Source organism: Rhinichthys klamathensis, unplaced genomic scaffold (assembly GCF_029890125.1).
Source record: "Rhinichthys klamathensis goyatoka isolate OS25496 unplaced genomic scaffold, OSU_Roscu_1.1 h1tg000196l_1, whole genome shotgun sequence".
Lineage (NCBI taxonomy): Eukaryota > Metazoa > Chordata > Actinopteri > Cypriniformes > Leuciscidae > Rhinichthys > Rhinichthys klamathensis.
Genome location: NW_026606722.1, coordinates 4,267,959 through 4,290,583, shown reverse-complemented (window position 1 = coordinate 4,290,583; position 22,625 = coordinate 4,267,959). Strand labels below are relative to the sequence as shown.

The 22,625-nt window shown below is 37.9% G+C and overlaps 1 protein-coding gene across 2 annotated transcripts in view; it reads left to right on the top strand.

The window, feature by feature from the left end:
- flrt2 (fibronectin leucine rich transmembrane protein 2) overlaps window positions 1–21,728 on the top strand; it is a 42,987-nt gene extending 21,259 nt beyond the window's left edge. Inside the window, exons 1-2 of one of the 2 annotated variants that reach the window (XM_056262723.1) lie at window positions 15,940–16,446; window positions 18,897–21,728. In XM_056262723.1, coding sequence (XP_056118698.1) covers window positions 19,299–21,287 — 1,989 coding nt within the window. In that variant the 5' untranslated portion in view covers window positions 15,940–16,446; window positions 18,897–19,298 and the 3' untranslated portion in view covers window positions 21,288–21,728. Of the gene's footprint in view, window positions 1–15,939; window positions 16,447–18,896 lie in introns of those variants that run through there. The other variant, XM_056262724.1, reaches the window with a different exon arrangement.
- The last annotated feature ends 897 nt before the right edge of the window (window positions 21,729–22,625 follow it).

The window sequence follows — 22,625 nt, the reverse complement described above, 5'->3', positions numbered from 1 at the left end:
TTTATTTTAAAATATAAAGGTACATTTCTTTCTCATTCTGTGTTTGAATGCAATTGATTTTTTGCAACAGTCTGAACAATAACAAGTGATGTTGCAAGTAAATGCAGATTTCCTGTTTTTTTTTTTATATACTCATAGGAATGAAGAGGAACTGGAACATCTCACATTGAGGATCATCACGAAAGGTGGCTCAGCAGATGATCCTTCACAGACTGGGGTAACGCTGGAAGGCATAGAGGTGATGAGTCACGAACGCTGTGCTAAGTGAGCTGGTCGATAGGAATTACGTTTGTGAAACTAATTACATGGAAATGCATGAATTATATCTGTTTATTAAAATAGTTTCTTCCGGAAACAACGGACCATATGAGATTCCAAGTCACAGTTCATCTCACTTAGCACGGCGTTCGTGGCTCGACTGGTCGAGACTGTTTTCCAAGATGGCTCCTGCCTGTATACGCATAATGTACTGTCTATATTAATTATCTTCTTATTAAACTGTCTGTACACTTACAAAGTTCTCAATGCTTCGGTTTGCATTGGGACCCTCATTATGCTACCGTGTTAGTGTGGGGCTATTTTGAGCCTTGTTAGTGTTATTAACTAGCGATTTACTTTTGCTTATTCTATGCCCCATATACTAGTGTTATAAGCTAAACTGTTTTTAGAGATAAAACTCTACGTACATTCGATTATCATGAAAATGCATCCCAGAGAACGATCAACTCGGTAACCATGTGTTAATTAGCCCTAGGTTCATTTTTCACCGGAATTGTCCTTTAAGAGGTTTTTTGTATGTTGCAAAAGTAAATATTGGAAAAATGTAAATCTTTTGAGAAGTGTTGCAAAGGTGAAAAATTGACCTGTTAAAAGTGATTTTCCATTTGTCGATTTGCCACATTTTGTTACATTTCATGTGTGGTTTCAGGCTTTCAAACCTTTGGCAAAAAAATAAAAAAATAATAAAGTTAAATGCTTTGTTGTGTGTGATTTGCATGTTTAATTTATTTTAAGACATAAAATGTACTGGAGCAGTGCAGTTAGCAGACCAATAGCTGAAGATCTAAAATAAGTTAAAATGGTTGGTTCAGCTCATTTAATTGTCTTATTTTAATATACAAATGGGCTTAAATGTTAAGTTAACAGAACTAAGATTTGTTTTGATCTCACATGGCCTGCACTGTGTTGGATTTACTTAAAATGTATATGCACCATTTTTGCATCATACTTTTTAAGTAATCCCAACTTGGAATTATTTTACATAAAATAAACAAGAAAACCTTTGTTATATGTACTTAAATATTTGAGTTCACATAACATTCTTTACTTAAAAATATATGTAACGTGATGCATATATTTTTAAGTAAAGAATGTTGCGTGAACTCAAATATTTAAGTACATATAACAACGGTTTTCTTGTTAATTTTAAGTAAAATTATTCCAAGTTGGGATTACTTAAAAAGTATGATGCAAAAATGGTGCATATATATTTTAAGTAAATCCAACACATCATTTTTTAGAGTGTAACACTGAATTGTTACAATTTAAAATAACTTTTCTATTTTGATATATTTTAATCTATTCCTGTAATGGCGAAGCTGAATTTTCAGCATCATTGCTCCAGTCTTCAGTGTCACATGATCAGAAATCATTCTAATATGATGATTTGCTGCTCAATAAACATTCCGTATGATCATGAATGGTGAAAACAATTGTGCTGCTTGATGATTTTGTGGAAAAAGTCAAACATTTTAGGATTTTTTTTATGAATAGAAAGTTCAAAAGAACAGTGTTTATTTGAAATATAATTTTTTTGTGACATTATAAACACATCTTAATGACCCCAAACTTTAAACAGTTTAGAGTACACAAAAATCATCAAACTGGTTATATCAAAAATCATTAAGAAAATATTAAAGGATTAGTTCACTTTTAAAAAAAACTTTTGCTGATAATTTACTCACCCCCATGTCATCCAAGATGTCCATGTCTTTCTTTCTTCAGTCGAAAAGAAATTAAGGTTTTTGATGAAAACATTCCAGGATTTTTCTCCATATAATGCACTTTGCTGGGCAGCAAACGGTTTAAGGTCCAAAAGACAGTTTCAGTGCAAACTGCAAACTGTTCAAATGGCTTTAAACGACACCAGACGATGAATAAGGGTCTTATCAAGCGAAACGATCGCTCATTTAAAAAAAGAAATAACAAAGTTTAAGTTTTATAAGCTCAAATGCTCGCCTTGCTCTGTTCTGTGTGACTCTCCTGTTCGAACTCGTTCATCAAAATGAACGAATCTTTTTCCGAGTCAATTCATTAATTTCGTTCGTTAAATGAACCAAATGACTCGAAAAAAGATTTGTTCATTTTGATGAACGAGTTTGAACAGGAGAGTCACGAACGTGCATCAGAGAACAGAGCGAGGCGAGCATTTGACATTATTAAACTTAAACTTTGTTATTTATTTTTGAAATGAGCGATCGTTTCGCTTGATAAGACCATTATTCATCGTCTGGAATCGTTTAAAGCCCTTTGAACAGTTTGCAGTTTGCACTGAAACTGTCTTTTGGACCTTGAACCATTTGGTGCCCAGCAAAGTGCATTATATGGAGAAAAATCCTGGAATGTTTTCATCAAAAACCTTAATTTCTTTTCGACTGAAGAAAGACATGGACATCTTGGATGACATGGGGGTGAGTAAATTATCAGCAAAAGTTTTTTTTTTAAATGAAATAATCCTTTAAGTTAAAGTCCCCATGTAGTCAATTTTACAAAACACAATTTTGATCATAAAAAAATAAATAAAAAATTCATGCCTTAAAAATGGCTTGAAAGTAACTCTACACCCTTGCCTCATTTAGTATATGCTGTTGTATGAATATGCAAATGGGCCCCGCCTCCACTCACTCACACCAGCTCAGAGATCCACTTCGTTGACGTGATTGGTTACAAGGTAGTTTGTGACGTCAGAAACACGAGCGATTTCAAACCGCGTTTTTGAGACTGTCTTTGGTTCACTGCAGTTTTAAAGAGAAAATACTCAGCAATGCTGTTGACTTATGAATTTACACATGATTTGTCTTAAAGCACATTAAAAACACCACATCCACATATAAACAACATTAAAAGCTTGATTTTCACCACAGGGGGGGCTTTAATTGTGAAGAAAATTGTGAGTTTTTTTTTATCTATTTCATTTTAATTCAGTTAAATCCATTGAAGGTGTTGCTGAAGTGTGCAAATACTTCTAGGGGGACACTGCATATCTAGTTATGTGTGTTTTTGTGCATGTGTGACGTTCTAATGCTTTAATCCAGTCCTCCAGCAGAGCTATAATAAAGTCTACCTCTGTGTTCAGCCTGACCCTCAGGTTTCACTCAGGTGTTGCTACCTGGCTCGCTCCAGCTTCTCTGAATAATGAACGCAGGCCTGCGATCTCTTCATCTTGAGTCGCGGTGACATGAGGACATGAACGCTGCAGTCCAGCTCTCTGGAACAGTGCAATTTATCTGAGGTGCCACCGTCTGAAGAGAGAGGGGGGGGAAAATGAGTTAAATGGAGGATGCGAGGCATGAATTATACAAAGGGAACCAGGCACACGCTGACCTTGGCTCCCTTTAATTTTTCCTTGTTCATTTCCTTTCTTATTTTGAGGGATAGCTACAGCTAAAGCACAACGCCCCTATGTGCAGTCGTAAGAAAGAGCAGGGGTTGTTTCGGTTTCTGGAGTGCAGGGCGATTGGCGATATGTCATTTGCAGCATCATGCCTCGGTTGTTCTGAGCGAGGCGGTGGGATCGGACTGGCACTGCTAAAAAAAAAGACTGAGAAAGAGTAAAAGATGAAGAGGAAGAAAAAAAAAAAAGAGTTTGTCAGAGGACCAAACATGCCTCTGAGGTGCTGTGCCGCAGGAGGGGCCGATCGATCCCGTAAATCAATAAACTTTACATCATCACTCGCTGCGGCCCCCTCGGTGCAGTGCGGATCATAACATAACACACTTCCCAGTCACACCGAGTGTGTTTTAACACCAGTATTTCCATATCCCAGCATTCCTAGTGAGTCTCCGTGGGAGATATCCGAGACTCCTCTTTAAAAAAGTCGGCTCTCTGTGCGTGGAACAGAAGAGAAGCAAAAACTGTTTTCTGCTAAACCGCAGGGAGCAGATGGAGGTACAGATTGGGATGAAGGTTTTTTTTTTTTTTTGCCTGCATGAGTAAAGCCATATGAGGGAAAAATGTTATTTGAGAATCGTTCTTACATTTAGCAGATGAGGGATGCGATAGCGGTGGATCGTAAACAAACAATCCCATGAGCCCGTGCAGGACGCGCTGCGAAACAGGCACCCTTTTTAAAAAAAAACCCAGAACTTCTTAATCTCGACCGAATCACATTTGTCTTGAGGCAAGGGAAGTATTTGGGCAATTTGTAAAATGTAAACAACAAAACTGCAAGTCGGAGAGCTGACAAAAAAAAAAAAAAAAAAAAAGCGGTCTGACTGCATCAAGCTGTATAAACAATCTCACGTTCACACCCTTGTTGAGACACTTTCACTCACTGTAAACAATGGCAGCGCAAACACGAAGCAATTACCGTAAAAGTGGAACATAATCCTGAGACTCTATTAGATTCAGCACATAAATCACTAACTTGTATGATGGGAGTGTCTGAAGCAATAAACCCAAATCAGACATGGCTTTCAAGGTGTGAAATGGATTTTTTTTTAAAGATGTAATCTGAGATTAACAGAATTATTATCCTGCCAAAGTGAATTTTAGTGTGGATGATTATCAGAAAGGCCAAGTGGCAAGTTAGTCATCTAAACCCATTCTTAAGGGCTTTAAAACAATTGTTTCATTGTTACAGCATCATATGAAAGCTAATTCCACACTACGATAAAAAAAATAAAAAAAAGTCAGCTAAACCGTTTGCCTTATCCTCAAATACAATGGAACATAATGAGCTGGAGCTGTAAGTGAGAGGTTTTCTAAAGGGGTTATTAAAGAATACGTTTTTTGAGTTTAAAAACATGAGACTTTGGTAAAAAAACAACAACAAAAAAAACAACTGCAAGATCTAAAAACAAATTTGTAGAACGCTGTGTCATGTGCAAGACGCTGCAAAGACGTAAGACGTGAGTGCAATGGTCTGTCTAACTTTAAGGGATAGTTCACTCAAAAATGACACTTCTGTCATTAATTACTCACCCTCATGTCGTTCAAAACCCGTAAGACTTTCATTCATCGTCGGAACACAACTGAAGATCATTTTGAAAAAATCTGAGAGCGTCCCTCCATTGAAAGCTACACAACTGAAACTTGTTGGGTGAACTATCCCTTTAAAGGGATAGTTCACTTTGAAATATATTTTTGGTATGTTTTAGCTTACCTCAAGGGCATCCAAGATGTAGGTGTCTTTGTTTCCGCTGTAGTTTCAATTTTGATATTTTTAGGTCAAACCGTTCTTGTCTGTCAGTCATATAATGCAGGTCTATGGTCACTAACTCAAAGAGCATGCACAGAGAAGTCCAAATTAAACATGATTTAATGACTCGTAAATGTAAGTACACATTGATGGCCTAAGACACGAAACGAGCGGTTTGTGTGAGAAAACGAACAGTATTTATATCGTTTTTACCTCTTGTAAACACAGCCATGTCCAAGTGATCTGAGGGCGCCGGCGCTTCGGTCTTTTCCGGCAAGCGCCGGAAGTGATCTCTCGCGCGTGTAAATAAAATATATTTCAAAGTGAACTATCCCTTTAAATAGAAAAACAATGGAAAAGCAGCAAATTGGAATGCAAAACACATTCTGTGCAACAGCCCCTAATTTGATTGCCGATTGCTATATTATCCGCCGTGGCATGGGTGAAATATCGCTTTTATCCTACAATTCAATAAACAAGGAAGTAGATATTGAGTAACTTACAATTGAGACAAAATATTGTGTCTACAGTCTAAAATTTTTTGGGTTGTACCCAAAACGCAAGTTTTGGTCAAAATATGGACTAACCCAAATGTTGGGTTAAAATGTAATTACATTTGGGTAGTTATCTTTACTGAGACTGCCACTCCCCTCTGGCTCAGGCCTCCTTGACTCAATTTGTGAATGGACTTTTTGTGATATCTATTCATTGTACTGACACGTATATTTATACTTGTTTCTTTCTATAAAATGTGTAACTGCTGGCTGTATGTTCTTATTTATTTTATTTTTTTGTCTTTGTTTTGTTTTTTGTTGTTGTTGTTGTTTGTGCCTTAATTGTCTGATTTACTGCCTTTTTTGTTTGTATTATGTGCACCTGTGTATATAAAAAAAAAAAAAAAATCTGTAAAAAAAAAAAAAAAAAAAATGTAATAACAAAATGTAACCTAACTGGATTACATTTGGCTGGATTTGTCCATATGTGACCCAAAGTTGGGTTGAAACAACCTAGCATTTTTTAGAGTGTATATTTTGCTCTTCCAAAGAGTTCCAAACAAAGCCATGGCATACTAATCCATTAGTCTCCAGTAAAACACACAGTAATGGTGTTTTTTTTTTTCCTAAGTGATTCAGTGTTTATGAGCGAATTGGTTAAATTATTTGACAATTCAACTTTCACTGGTTTCATTCCTGTATCCATAGGCACGAGTCCATGGGTGCTTGGGTTCTCGAGTTTATGGAGTGGCTTATGGAGTGTGCAGAAACATAAATCGGCACATATGCCTAGAGGGGAACATGTTTTTGAATTGAGTGAATGATTCAATTACATACTCATAAAGACAGTTGCTCTTGTTGTTGTTGTTGTTGTTCTATTTTTGTTAGTACAATTTCATGAAAGTGGATTTTGCCATGACAAAAAAAAAAAAAAACTTCCTTACAAGAATGAATCAGTGTTGTTGAATGAATCGATTCAAGTAAATGACTCAATGATTCACTAGTAAAGTCACTTATCACCACCTACTGGCACCAACGAAGTAACCCACAGAAAGAGTCGTACAACAGATACAAAACTGGAGTTGGACTGTATCAGCACTCTTGGAATGCCGCTCAGCCAATCAAATGTCCGGATTGGTACTAACTGTTGTATAATATTTATTTAACTGAATAATTACAACCAGATGAACTTAAGTCAAAGTCTCAGTCTAGGCTAATTTTTCCTGGTGATTTCTAAATATTCTCTTAGTCAGAAAAAAGGTGTTTGCTTATGTTTTTTTTTCTTCTTTTTTTGGATTGATGTAAAAGAAAAGAAAAGAGCTGTCAGTCTTTGGATTGACAGAAGCTCAGGCTGACATGTGTGGCAGACACTGACTCCTCTCTGACTCTGCCTGTCAGTCTAACTGAAACAGATTATGTCACAATGGCTTATGCTCATGCCAAATGACTGCTGGCACGTAGTCTGTGAACTTCAGAGATTTTTTTTTTTATGATGCCCTGCAGTGTATAAATACATTTTCCATCTGCACACCAAACTAAACACCGGCTTACGTACAAGCATCACCACGTTTTGACACATTGCAAGTTACTGTTGTCTTTTTAGGGATCTAAAGGGAATATGCTGACAAAGCCTCCAGTGTGAATAAACACTCTCTCTCTCTCTTTCATTTTCTCTCCATCATGGTAGGCTGAGCACAGGAGAGCAGTTTTGACAACAAAATTGACCATTAGTGTGTGTGTGTGAGAACCCGTGCCTCATTTACAACAAAACTGTTCCACCCATTGACTTGTATGCAGCCTCATTTTCTCAATGCTCATTAGCTGCTCACACGACTTGATTTTGCATTTATTAAACCCCAAAATATATATGCAGAGGTCATTTCTTAAGACTCAAACAGATACATTTATGTGTGAAGAATTGCCCATGGGATATTGAATATTGGCCTGGGCCAATCACGAATAATCGCTCATAATAACAAATAGCCTGAAGCCACTGGCCACCTGAGACCTCATAAAAGTAAGGTCACGGTACAGAAAAGAGGTCAGGAACACGAGTGCTAACCATAGATAAGATCAACTCTGTCACTAAAATCATAAAAAATCTTCTGATTAATACATTCGATCACACTTTAATACTGAGCAATACAAAAAAAAAGGACAAAGCACATTCTCATATCCCCTTTTCACTCTCATCAGTTCTTTCATTTCAGTTGTTTTGTTCAACAGTGTTTGTCCTCTGTCGCCATGTCTTTTTATATAACGATATATTTTGTATGTTAGCTGAAGGACTGCTGTAACTTGTGCAATGTTCTGTAGTTGAAGGAACACCCAAATACGCCGTTTTTATATTATTTCTGTAATAAAACTATAATGTAAAACGTGCAATACAGTGTAATCAAACCCACAATGGAGCAACGTCGGCCATCTGATTCTAGATCAGCACTTCCTCTGAGAACAATAAAACCTTCAGCCGTGTGAATGCAGGTCCAGTGCAGGTGACCCAGGATGAGGGTTGAGCTGTATCAGCACCACCAGGGGAAACTCACCCCCCTCAGCCTTAAGACTTCCTCCTGCCTGAGCTCGACGGAGGGAAATTCGCAGCAGATGTGACTTCAAACGCCAGAGCTCCCGGCAGGATTAGGGCGCTGGATAAGACCCATCCTCTGGCTGCCTCTCTGACCTCTGTCTCACTGTCTTTCTCCGCCAAGTCGGCAGGAAAAAACAAGGCCTGGCTTGTTGCGAGACCCTGTTTTTACAGCTTGCCGAAGCTGTCTCGCTCGGCTGAGTGAAACATTGCATACTTTGACTGTCCTCTTGTGAAAGACGCTGGGGGCTCATTACACCCTTGCTCTTTGACCATCTTGGAAAGGTGTTTGTAAGTGCAAAGGAAATAAGAAAGAGTCAACCCTTAAAAAAAATATATATATCTTATCCTAGTCCTTATGCAAGTCCTTATGCTAAACTGCTCACAAATCTCAAGGATGACAACATTTCAAGCACAGGGAAAAACTAAAACCATCACGGATTATGTTTCGCAAAAGTCATTTTGTTTTCTTTTCTTATTAACTAGTTATATTAGTCATTAGACAGGCCATGAAGGCAATTGGAATATGCTTGCACTCTGTCACTGACTATATATATTTAAAATAATGCACAAAACTTTTTACTGGTAACATAACACATTTGGCATTATCAGGACCAACAAATATTCCCCCTTTGCATTATTATACATTATATTCAACATTATATATAGCAGTTTAATGTAGTACTGACACTAAAACTCTGATTTTTTTCCTCACACAGTAATTTTTAATTTACACAACACATATCGTCACTATCCACGACATATTGTTGCATTTTTGTATTGCGATACGATATATTGTTACACCCCTGAAATCTACTATATCAGATATGTAAAGACTGTAAAGTGCAATGCATGTTGGTCAGGAGAGTGTGTGGGCGCCGTTCTCTCTCTGTAGTGCTCCGACTGTGGATTGGGTCCAGAGGGGTCAGTGAGTGAGGGCTTTGATCCAGATTTTAAGCTTTGCCTCCCAGACACCCACTGAGTGCTCAACCAGCAGAATAAATGTGACCTGAAACCTATTTCCAGTCAAATCTATCAGCAGTGGAACATTTCCATCAGATGATGTGATATGAGTCAAAACTATGTATGCAAGTTTGAAGAATAATTTATTTGGAAATAGGGACAGTATCAGCCACATGGTGTTAGTGTTTATTCTCAGCTACAGATTATTGTTTTAAAGTAAGTTTGTGTATATATTTTACATTCAGAAGCCTGTAAGTTGGAAAATTTGGGGCAAAAACTGCTGAAATCATTTACTTGTGATTGGTGGGGATTTTGATTCAGAGAGTCGATTCTTTTAAACCATTTTGAATCAGGTTTCGACAAGTGACTTATGATGTTGTTTTTGGCCACAAGTCTGGGGAAGTGAGTCTTTGAATCATTTACTCAACCGATTCACAATAAAAACAGTCATTTACGAGCAAAACAAGTCTTCTTATCCTTAAAATGTTTGAGTACGGATCTACCAAGACTCTTAAAAGAGCATTTAAGCCAGGGGTCTCCAACACGTCGCTCGCGAGCTACCAGTAGCTCGTGGCCTGATTGGAAGTAGCTCGCCAAGGGGCCGTTCACATATCGCGTCTTTTGCGCGCTCAAGTTCGTTATTTCAAATGTAGGCGCTTGGGCAAGCGCGCTCATAATTGAAGCGACGCGTTCATTTTTTCCCGGCACAGCGAGATGAAAACGCCTCAACTTTTCAGAATGCCGCGAGCGCACCGCAGGTCATGTGACAAGATCCAACCAATCAGCTTCACCCTTTCCATAACAACATTGAAAGCTCAGTCAACATGAAGGATGGGGGTGCACCCAAACACTACGGGTGTTTTTCTCTTCTCCGTAAATAAATCGTGTAGCAGAGCTACAGCAAGCGTTTTCGGTAGTGGAAATCCATTAGCTACTAAAACTTCTTTGTCGATGTGGAGAGCATACGGCTGCATAGCAACGACAGACGCCACGGGAAAATCGGACCAAATTTTACTATTAATAATAAAAGATAAGCTAATGTGCATTGTAAATGTCCGTAATTTATCTTTTTTTACTCATTCTTTTTTATAAAAATGATTTAAAGGCTGAAATATGTGAGGTTTATCTTTTTATAAAACCTTTTTTGTCAAAACTTTATTTGAACTTGTACATGTTAGTAGATAACATGTTGCAAGACACTCCTTTAAAATCTGGCCATCATTTTTAATGTTATTATTTTAATGTTTATTTAAACAAAAAGAGCATATTGATGCTATTTTTTTTCTTATTTGCTGGTTTTCGACAACTTGGTGAATTGATTTTATTTAGTAGTATTTTTTTAACAGGATTCTGTGATAACCGTGATCATTTTGGTCACTATAATCATGAAAGGAAATTTTCATGCCATTTCATCTCTAGTTATGATGCACTATAAAATCAACTATAATTATGTGTTTACAGTATAATATGCAAAGTACAATTTTCTATAAAAAAATAATCTCTGATTCTGTTCTTTTCTCTGATATTTAAGGGTGGCATATATAGGCCTACAAAAACTCTTTTAGGTCTAAAACAGTTTGGATAGCTGCTAATATGAGTTATGAGACATTTAGGAGATTTAAGTGTTGTATTACATGAGTAGCTCTCAGCCACTTTCATTTTTAAAAAGTAGCTCTCAAATGAAAAAAGGTTGGAGACCCCTGATTTAAGCATCTTGCATGGTAAAAAAAGCTGATCTATTTTTCCTCCATTTTATTTACGACTTGCTCACAAAAAGAATTTGCTCTAAAACATGTATTTATTGTAAAACAATGATTTGTTCAAAAATGTAACATCACTGCATGCAGCTTGCTTGAGACACACGAAGTTAAAAACATGAATGATAAGTTCAATGTAACTCTTAGCTATTTCAGATTTCTTAAAAGGAGACTCAACGATCATTCGATTTGAACTTGAAATTATACTGAAAGCATTTGTTTACATTTGTTCTTTTGCTCATTCTTTTTAAAATGATGATTCACCCACAAAGTGTTCATGTTTGGTCTCAACTATTAAATATTGAACACTTAAACGTCTTGGATATGGAGGTCTGAACAGTTCAAATGTTACTATATTATAGTATGTTGTAGGTGGTCTTAAGAAAACGGATCCGTGCACTTTTCACGGTGTGATGAGGAATATAAATCACGCATGAGTTTTGGTAGCAGCCCTTTGAACACTTCAGACTGGTAAAACTCCTGTGCGCAGTAGATCTGCATTTGTTTGTTTGAGTAGCTGGCTGCTGAAGGGCCATGTGGTTCATTAAAAGCAATAAGAAAATAAAAGAAATTCCTTCACTTGCATAAAAGGAGCTGTAAATTGTGTCCTGCCACTGCTGTAATGAAACTGAAAGGCATGAGCAAAATACTTTAGAAAACCTTCTACTTTGTAAGTATTACCAACTATTCTGGAAATGTCTCATTCTGCTCTCTAGTTCTCTGTTTTGCCAAGCAATATATTGTGAACACAAATTATGGTATAAGCAAGAACATCAACCACCAAACAATTGATTCAATTACCCTACATGTGACATGATGGTGTCCTGATTGTTACATGAATTTCTTTCGTCTGCTGAACACAAAAGAAGATATTTTGAAGAATGTCGGTATAACCAAACAGTTAATGTATCCCGTTGACTTCCATAGTATGTTTTCCTACTATGGAAGTCAATGAGGTCCATTAACTGTCTGGATATACCGACATTCTTCAAAATATCTTCTTTTGTGTTCAGCAGACGAAAGAAACAACTTGAGGGTGAGTAAATGTTGACAGAATTTTCAATTTGAAGTGAACTATTCCTTTAAGAGATTTAAGGCCCGTTCACACCAAGAACAATAACGATAAATATTGTCATCCACGCCAATGCATATCGTTTTGTTTATTATAAGCGCACACTGCAGTTCTGTTGTCTGCTGCTTTAAATGCTCAAGCTCTTTGAAGTCACGTGGATTCTGATTGGCTGTCAATGTTTTTATTGTTCGTCAGCTGGTTCGATGTTTTGATTCCAAAGATATCGTTTTCCCATGTCTTTATCATTAATTGGTGTGTTGTGGATGTCCGTGTTCTCAAATAATTAGCCCAATTATTAAAACTTTATAGTTACATTTATCATTAGGCACTTTAAAGAGTGAAACAAAGAGGGAAAATGCCGAGAAGGAATTTGTCCTCTGCATTTAACTGCATTAAAGTTAGTAAATGAACATTAGGAGCAGTGAGTAGTTAACACACACACACACATACACTATAAGCCATGGCTACACACGCAGAGCAGCTGCGGCGCCCTGGGAGCGATTGGGGGTTAGGTGCCTTGCTCAAGGGCACCTCAGTTGGTTATTGAGGGTGGAAGCGAGCCCGGTTCCCTGCTGGTACTGAGAATCGAACCCACAACCTTCGGGTTACAAGTCTGACTCTCTAACCATTAGGCCACGACTGGCGCCAATAAAAAAAATATATATCACGATTTTCTCACCCTCATGTAATCCCAAATCTGGGAGACTTTATTTTGTTTTCTAAGGAATACAAAAGAAGACATTTTGAAGAATGTTCTAAGTATGTTTTACAAGAAAATACTATTTCAGATTTTCTACTTCAAAATTTCTTTTAATTTAAGGTGTTTGGATATTTATTTGTAATTTGTGACAATTGCTTATACACCTTTTTTTTTAGTGTTTGGACATAAAAACAGACTTTTTCAGAGGAACTTATTTCGTGTTCTACAAAAGAAAGAAATACACATTTGTACGACATGAAAACGGTCATCATTTACACATAATTTGTGATACATTTGTGCTCACTGGTCTATATGGGAATTTTTAGGCAGCGGCTACTGACACTATTGGCAAATAGCAATAGATTATTTTTACACTATAAACATATATGGACACTGGTAATAATGCAGCGTCTTCCATAATTTTGTCTGGCCCAACCAGACGTCAGTGGGCAGAATTATTGTAAATAACCTCTACCAACAAGGCGGGCTATTTGCACTTAGTGTAAATAGACACTCAGGAATTTAAAGAGGCTGATATCCTTGGCAGGATACTTACTATCAAACTATAGGGAGCCGATTGACACTCTCCAAGACAGTGTTTTTAAGTAAATGTGATTCCATAAAAATATGGCAGCCTGTCATTTTACTTATGCATATTTTTGAGGGTTCAGTATATAATTCATTGTCTGTAAGACAGGCAGGATTTATGTTGAAATGAAATTTTGTGGACCGGGAAGGACGATGCAGTCAATCACTGACATTTAGAAGATAAAAATAAATATAAAAGACATCTGGAAAGTCACTAAAAGGGCTCTTCGCAACATGACACGATGGAACTCGGATACTAGGATCAATTTATTTTCAATACGGCGGGAGACACTCTCATTTCTCAATGTTCACCGATTATAATTCTCTGCCCTTCCTTGTCATTTCATCTAACGATCGCAAATTGATTGTCAAATCATTCGGGTCCTAATAAGTGTGTGGAGTTTTCCCTCCCACTGGATATAGGCCCTACGTCGAGCTGTCCCCTCACTGTTAGTCGGCCACTATTTAAATATCATGTCGCGTTTACAGTAATCTGGCCCTAATTAAAATGTATAGTCTGACAGAGTGCAGTCTCGGCACATTCTGTGCGTCTTGCACACCCGTGAGCGAATAGTTAATGAATGCTACGCTTGGAGGGAGGGAGAGAGAGAAGCTGTGTCCAAAAAACGTGGCTGAAAAATGCTTTCACTGGCAGTACGGTAGTAGGAGGAAAGCAAGACATTAGTTTGTATATGTGCTTAAATCTCTAAGCTTACTTGAATTTGTTGTACATTATTAGACATGACGTTATTGGAAGACTGTCTGACAGCAGTTACCTTAGAAGGTGCTTTTATACAAAGACGCTGCTTGTCATATCAATGACTAACCGGGCAGCAAGACAGCTGTCTTTGGTTTTCAAACAGAGACAGAAAGAGAGATTCCCTTAAGTTTGCCCCAGCCACCTCAAAACAATAGTATCTGGATGTAATATTTATTACTTAGTCTGAAAGAGACTGCAAAAAAGAGATGAATTCTCAGAATGAATAATTTTATAGATTTATTTTTAAATTTTGGTTTTATTTTACTATGTATTTTATTTCATTAATTAAATTGTATTATTAAACGGCTCATACTTTATCACTAGAGAATACATGAACATTTTATGCCATTTCTCCTTATAGGCTATGATGTTTTTGGCATAAACATGTCTTTAAAATCATATATAATCTGTATAGAACCCTATAGAACTTTTGGTTACACTTTATTTTAAGGTGTCATTGTTACAGTGCAATTATACATTTCAGTACTGAGTAATACTAAGCAACTACATGTACTATAGGTTAGGGTAGACTATGATTTGGTTGAGGGTTAGATGCATGTAATTAGGTTACTTACCATAGTAATAACAGTAAATTATGCATATGTAACAAGGACACTGTAAAATAAAGTGTTACCAAATTTTTTTTTTTTCAAGAGTGGGAAAGTAGCGATAAGGTAAAACTAATTAAATCTGGGTGTGTTTGTGGAATACATCAGTTTTGAGTTCATTCGATCTGACTCATATTATTCATTGCCTCTTTTATGAGTGCTCTGAACTAGGAAGTCAACATTTTCACTGAAAAACGACTTCAATCTTATGACTTCAGAAGAAACAAGTATAAACCACTTTCATAATACTTTTGAATGATTGATGATGATGTTGAATATAGAGACTGGACATATGCATTGTATTTGCATGGAAAAGAAAAAACAAAAGCTTTTGTGCTCCACCAACACTTGCAACACGTTACTATTTTACGTTTTGGCAAATTGGTGGCTAATTCGTACTCATTATGGTTTAGGCGGTGGGGTTAAGGTAAATTTTCATGCTTTAATGTACACACACACACACACACAGAGAGAGAGATCATTATATATATATATATATATATATATATATATATATATACAGTATATAGCCTATATATATATATATATATATATATATCATTTTCTAAAAGTCGTTCATTTTCGTACAAATCACATTACGAATTCTTAAGATATTGTCACCTCATTAAATAAGCAAGTAACATTTTCTCACGAGCAAAAATAGTAATGCAAGATAAGAACGACACAAGGTGGAATCAATAAGGAGATACATAAAGTAATGTACAATCATTTCATTTAGACTAACATTGACGTTAAATGATCAAATGTAAACATATCAACAGGAAAAACAAGCTCGTATCCTTAAACAGAGTTGAGGAACTTAAAATGTGTGTCATTCCACCCCAGTCTGTAATCTCTTTACTCAGGACAGTGTGGGAGGATCGACCGAACGAGAGAGAGAGAGAGAGAGAGAGAGAGAGAGAGAGAGAGAGAGAGAGAGAGAGAGAGAGAGAGAGAGAGAGAGAGAGAGAGAGAGAGAGAGAGAGAGAGAGAGAGAGAGAGAGAGAAGACGGAGGTGTGCAGAGAACAGATCATTACCAGCGCAGTTTTGCTCTGTAAACATCTCTCGGAGATAAATCGACGAACTCTTGTGTTTCGCTTTTTCGAAGTATATGATGATATGATACGCGGTGACGTGGATGTATTTTTGGATTTTTGGGCGAGTTTTCCAACCCCTGGAGAAAGTGGATTTTGCAAATGTGAATTTGATGTAAATTAAAGGTTTAAACGAGGGTTCAGTCGTGGAAAGGGGAACAGAGGGAATCACTTCGGCAAAAAGTAGTGAGCGCGCGCACTTAGCTCTCCACACGGGAGTCAGTATGCTGTCCGGAGGAGCCGCGGGCGGAGAGGAGCTCGGAACCGATTCGGTAGAACAGCATGTTGTGGGAATGGCGTTGGATCTTTACGTCCCAGCAATTTCACCGAGCGCATGAAGAACAAGGATAGGGGGACAAGTGTTCTGTGTGCTTGAAATATACGGATAAAATCATGTTTTATAAGGTAGGCTAATTTTAATGGAAACAATTGAATTTATTGTGATGGATCCCGTCCATTTACCCATCTAAATCCAGGAATAGGTTATCGTTGACATCCACATGTTAAGTTAAAACTGTTGGTTTTGGACATGATCGACTACTTGTAAGTTACATTGCCCTTAGTATAGTTTCCAGGCATTTCGTCCGAAACTATTCTGCTTAACTATGGCTTTTACTTTCTGCAAACTGCTGCTTTCATGGGTTGGCATCATTTCAACAACTCAAATAATATATTTAGGGTCAATAGTGGATAACTAAAGCGGTTTATCTGGTCAAACATCAATGCGCGTAATAGCACCGTTTCTTTACGCTCGGCGCTCAGAACCATCTGGTTATTCTTTCACATCAACAGTTCACCTGATCTGCCTCGAAATGTTTCCTACGATTCAAACTTTTAGTGTTTTGTATTTGCTCTTTTTTCTTTCTTTTTGAGAACATGCTGTTTTCTCAAGATAGAGTAGCCTACATTTAGCTTTTGTCAGAAATTCGCCCTAAAAATGTGACGTTTCAGCCATTAGAGATGGTATTTTGGTGTCTGCATAGTTTGCAGTTCTTAACGTATATTTTCTAAATTGTATACTTTCTTAAATGATAGTATAGCAACCAATTGACAACTAAAATATATGATAATTTGTTCAATTTAAGCACCGTATTAATAAAGGTGGTGAAATGGAAGACCACACAATGAACCAACGTTTAGTAAAAAATGGCCTTTCCATGAACAATAGTAAAAAAAACATACTGTGCATGTGTGCACACAAACGCATAACACCATCGGGGAAAACCATGACATGAATAATTTAGTGAACTGTAACATGAAATGAGTAACATCAAATATTATTAAAGTAAGAATAAATACAAATACTAAATTATTAAATACAATATAATTAAATGTGATGCGTCATTTCTGGGTATCTCTTTTACTGTTTTACTTGGTGAATCATACTTTAATATTTATACTTTGATTCATACTTGAAAAAAATATTTTAATAATATTTTACTGTACAAGTGTATTGTCTTTATTTTTTTTACTTCAAAAATCATACATAGTATTTTACAGTAAAACTAAATGTATTATCTGTTAAGTCAAATATACTTTTTACTGTATATAGTAAGGGAACTTACAGGTAACCAATTAGCAGGCTTTTACTATCACAGTTTTTTACAAGCACGAACTTTCTTTTTTTTTTTTTACAGTGTTGGTTATAGTTTGCTGTAAACGTCTTTATACTCACAATATGCATTTTAATGCAAATTTAAACATATATTTGGTTTTGTTTTCTGGTAATGTATCTTATTTAAATCACATCTGTCACAGCTTGCTTCTTAGTAAAGATAAGTGATCTCTTGCCAGGCATCGATTGTCTTAACTCTGTTAACAAAGCAGATGGTCAGGTCACAAAAGGAGCAGTCCTATGCAAAGATGTTTGCTGAAGGCTCAAGATGCCAAGAAGTATGTTATTTACAGGAACAATGAAAATATCAAAAAGGACTGACAGAAAAGTTTTAAGTTACATATGTGCATTTGAAATGTAAATGCCAGCCAAAAAGCCTGCTTTCTATGTTATGAGAAAAAAATATATATCTACCCTAGGTTATGCAAAAAAAAAAAAAAAAAAAAAAAAAAAAACACTTTCCCCATTTTTGATTAAAGGGCAGCAGCTGCCTTGGACAATCATAAAGAATTTTATTATGATGAAAAACAGTGCACAATCAGCTTACTTTGATTTTTTTAAATTAATTTAAATCACTCAGAAATGAGAATACAGTCTGAACGGTAGATTCAGTGTGAGTAGTGATTTCAAGATCTTGAGCTAACATAAAACCTCTTTGCTGAGAAAAAACAACAACAACGTATTGATCATTTATTGCAGGTAGAGAGGCTAAATTATAACCCGATCCCATTTAATTTGACAGGTAGCATTTGTCACTCTGAGCTGTGTAGGACACACCCTCTCCCTCAACTCATTTTTCCCCTTTGAGCTATGCTCAAGCGGGACGTGCATATTCTATGATGCACAATGAAGAAACCATATAGTAAACACAGAATATTGCATAAGCAGTAGCCATGCACTTGGAAATACCTTTAATAAACACAAAAGTTATGTGCAACCACATACTCCTTGCTTCATGTTTTGTTAAGTTATTTTCCCCTATATTGTATTTTATTTATTGATTGATGTTTATTTATTTATTTATTGAAATTTGTGAAATAAATCCCATTTATGGAGTTTAATACCATGCTCTTGAGATTTAACCACTTACAAGTACAAGTACATTTGAAGTTTTCTAAATGATTCTAATTTTAGTGCATTTTATGGAGTCAGTGAACAACATTAATGGATAAGGTTTATTGGCCTACTATGCTTTTGTTGGTTACTTTTTGCATTCTAATTTCTCCTTCTTTTGAAACAGGTCTCTGGACGCAAATGTCACATCTTCCGGAAACAGCCGGGGCTGGGGCCCATCAGCACTTGACAGCAGGCTGGGAGGTGGACGGTGTGGCACAGTGCTTCAGCACTCTCTCAGTCACACCCTGCATGGGCCCTACATTGAGTTAGAGCAGTTCTGCAATGATCTGATTCCTCAGCATGGATGGCTTAAGTGAGAGAACCCATGCACTCTAATGAGACCATCTCCAGACAAGGACTAGAAATTGTCAAGGGATTACTCCTCAAATTCCTGGTTATCTGCAAACTGCACATTAGAATAATCTTTTAAAGGACTTCATTTGGCTGGATTTGCCACATTTCCTTTTTACTCCCTCAACCACTGATTTTGTCTTGCCATTTCCGTTCCCTCCCTTTATTTTTCATTATGGAGTTTCAAGCTGGATTTTGGAATAACGATTGGACTTCATTTCTTCGCTTTTGGTTGACAGTGTTGTTGAGCTTGCATGTGCAGTTCAGCCCTGTCTCCTCCTGTCCCGAGGAGTGCCGCTGCGATATAACATTTGTTTACTGTAATGAGAGAAGCCTGACGTCTGTGCCTCTGGGGGTGCAAGAGGGATATAAGACCCTCTTCCTCCACAACAATCAGATCAACAATGCCGGCTTTCCGTTGGAGCTACACAATGTTGCCTCTGTAGATACCGTTTACCTATATGGAAATCAGCTGGATGAATTTCCCCTCAACCTTCCCAAGAACGTTCGAGTGCTGCACCTTCAGGAAAACAACATCCAGACTATCTCAAGGGCAGCACTTGCCCAGCTTCCCATGCTGGAGGAACTCCACCTGGATGACAACTCCATCTCAACTGTAGGGGTAGAGGAGGGGGCTTTCAGAGAGGCTCTCAGCCTCAAGCTTCTTTTCCTCACCAAAAACCACCTGAGCAGCATTCCTATCGGATTACCAGCAGATCTCAAGGAGCTGCGTTTGGATGAGAATCGCATTGCAGACATTGACGAGGATGCCTTCCAGAATGTCACTACACTGCAGCGTCTGTTGCTGGATGGGAATTTGCTTGAGGATGAGGCCATTGCTCCGGGGACCTTCCAGGATCTTGTCAACCTCAAAGAACTGTCCCTAGCACGCAACTCCCTCACCACTCCACCACCGTTGCTCCCTAGTGCATCCCTGACCAAGCTCAACCTGCAGGAAAACCAGATGGACATCATTAAAGTGACATCCTTCGCTGGGCTTAGTAAACTGGAGAAGTTAGATATCTCTAACAACCAGCTACAATTTCTTCCATCGGGTGTCTTTGACGGGTTGAGAAACCTGAGGCACCTTAATGCAAGAAACAACCACTGGCGTTGTGATTGCAGCATTAAGTGGGTCATTGCATGGCTCAGGTCTCTGCCGTCTGCGATAAATGTCCGCGGGTTTACGTGTCAGAGTCCAGAAAGGGTGCGTGGCATGGTAATTCGAGAGCTCACCTTAGATGCCATTGACTGCCCTGCAGGCACTGTGTTGCATCCCTGGCCCACCCATTCATATCCATCTACATTGCCACCCCGCAGAACCACCACCATCACTACGACCACCTCTAGAACCACCCACTTCACCACCATTTCACCCACTGCTTTTTACCCCTCCTCAGCCAACCCCACTCCCCCAGTTCCACATTTCCCTCCTGGTCCCCTACCTCCTTATGAAGACCCCTTAAAAATCTCCTTTCATGTTGTTAATTCTACCTGCATTGATGTGAGCTGGGAGTCTTACTTCACTGTGACTGCTTACAAAGTGACTTGGGTCAAAATGGGGCAGAGTTTGATGAGCGACATCCATCGAGAAAGAACAGTCCCAGGATACCAACGAAGACTTAGCCTGTCAAATTTGGAGCCCAGGTCTATCTACCGCATCTGCGTGTACGTTCTGGATACTCTTAACACTTACAGACCAGGCGAGGATACTATCTGTTCTGAGGCTAAGACCAAATCCACATCCACAAACTCTGAATCCGAGCAGGCTGCCCAACAAGACAACACCTCCACACTCCTATTAGCTGGAGTGATTGGTGGGGCAGTGTTGGTGGTCTTAGTGACACTTCTAAGCGTGTTTTGCTGGCACATGCACAAGAAAAGCAGGTCATCGTCGTCCAAATGGAAATACAATCGCGGCAGGAGAAAAGATGACTACTGCGAGGCCGGCACCAAAAAGGATAACTCCATCCTGGAAATGACTGAAACAAGCTTTCAGATAGTGTCGCTAAACAATGAGCAGCTTTTAAAAGGGGACTTCAGAATTCAGCCCATCTACACACCTAATGGAGGTATCGGCCTCCGAGACTGTCACCTTAGTAACAATAGCATAGCTTATTGCAAGAGCAGTAACGTTCCCAGTGTGGACTTCTGCCACACATGATGCTTTTCAATGGATGCTACAACCATTTGTTCAAAGAAAATGTAGTTCAATATACTGTACAATATACGTATACATATACATATATATATATATTTCCAGGTGCAGTCAACATGGTAATTTATACTGTGGACAACTATGTGGAATTCTGCTCTATTTTCTATTCTTAGTAAATATGAAATGGTTTTGTAATTTGTGAGGCTCAAAGTGGTTTCACTCAAAGACGCTGCATATATGTTGACGCCGTAGACGTTGGCTACCTGCTGCAAGTGCAGTCCACAGGTTTTGCCTCTCAACCACTTAAAGATCTTGAAAACATTGCTAACCACACAACCAAAATATGCCCTTTGTGCTGAAATACAGCTACCCCTTCACACAACAGTAGTTAAGATAACAGTGGTCAGGAAACCAAAACACAGCTGATTAAGCTGCAGTAGAAAGAAAGGAGCTGAGTTTTTATTTCCTTTTTTTTTTTTTTTTTTGAATTGAAGTGCACTTTCAAAATGCAGCAGAGAGCATGGGCAGTCATTCAGGAAATGAGCTTTTGTGGAAATCACATTTGAAGGGAAAAGGACCACTCTTCAACACCCTGCAGTTCTCAGAAGGAGAGGCTGACATCGGTGATTGCGGTAGAGAGATGGGCCTAAGGGTTCCTGTGCAAGCATTTTCCAGGGCATGTTTATGTTTAATTTTACCCACCAGGGGGCAGCTTGTTTCAGTCCATTCAGAGAATATTATCTCAAATAGACCACGAACACTCTAGGATGTCATATTTCTGACTTTTATGTGGAAAGCTTTTGTGCTGGAGTCTTATTGTCAAGTAATTAGCAGCCCAAACATAAAATTAGGTAATATAATAGCTAAGCCCCTTAGGTAAACTATGAATATCCCGAGGGAGCTCTGTAATCTGCTTCATGTTTTCTTAAATTCTAAATTGTAATACATAAGAAACGATGAAAAACTTCAACCAAGTCTGTATTTCCTTTTTATATACTTAAATTGCCCTTTCTGAACATGTTCTGTGATTTACAAATTAGGCCAGGGCATTACACAGAGCTCCACCTCTCTATCTATTTCTGTTCTCTCACATGAATGTGATCAGGAACATTCTACAGCGACATCCCCATCGTTGTCTAGCTTTTTCCTTTACTGACCAAAACTCTTTTTAATCATGCATCACATCAGGTGGGATGATGAATGAACGTTTAAACAAAAGCCTTCTTTTCATGGAGAAGAACTGGCACATGCCAGATTCTGCCTTTGAAAGAGTTTCTGATCCCTGCATGAGTGCAATTAGGACTATTTTTTAATGGTGCACCAGTTTTCCAGGACAGAGAGCCG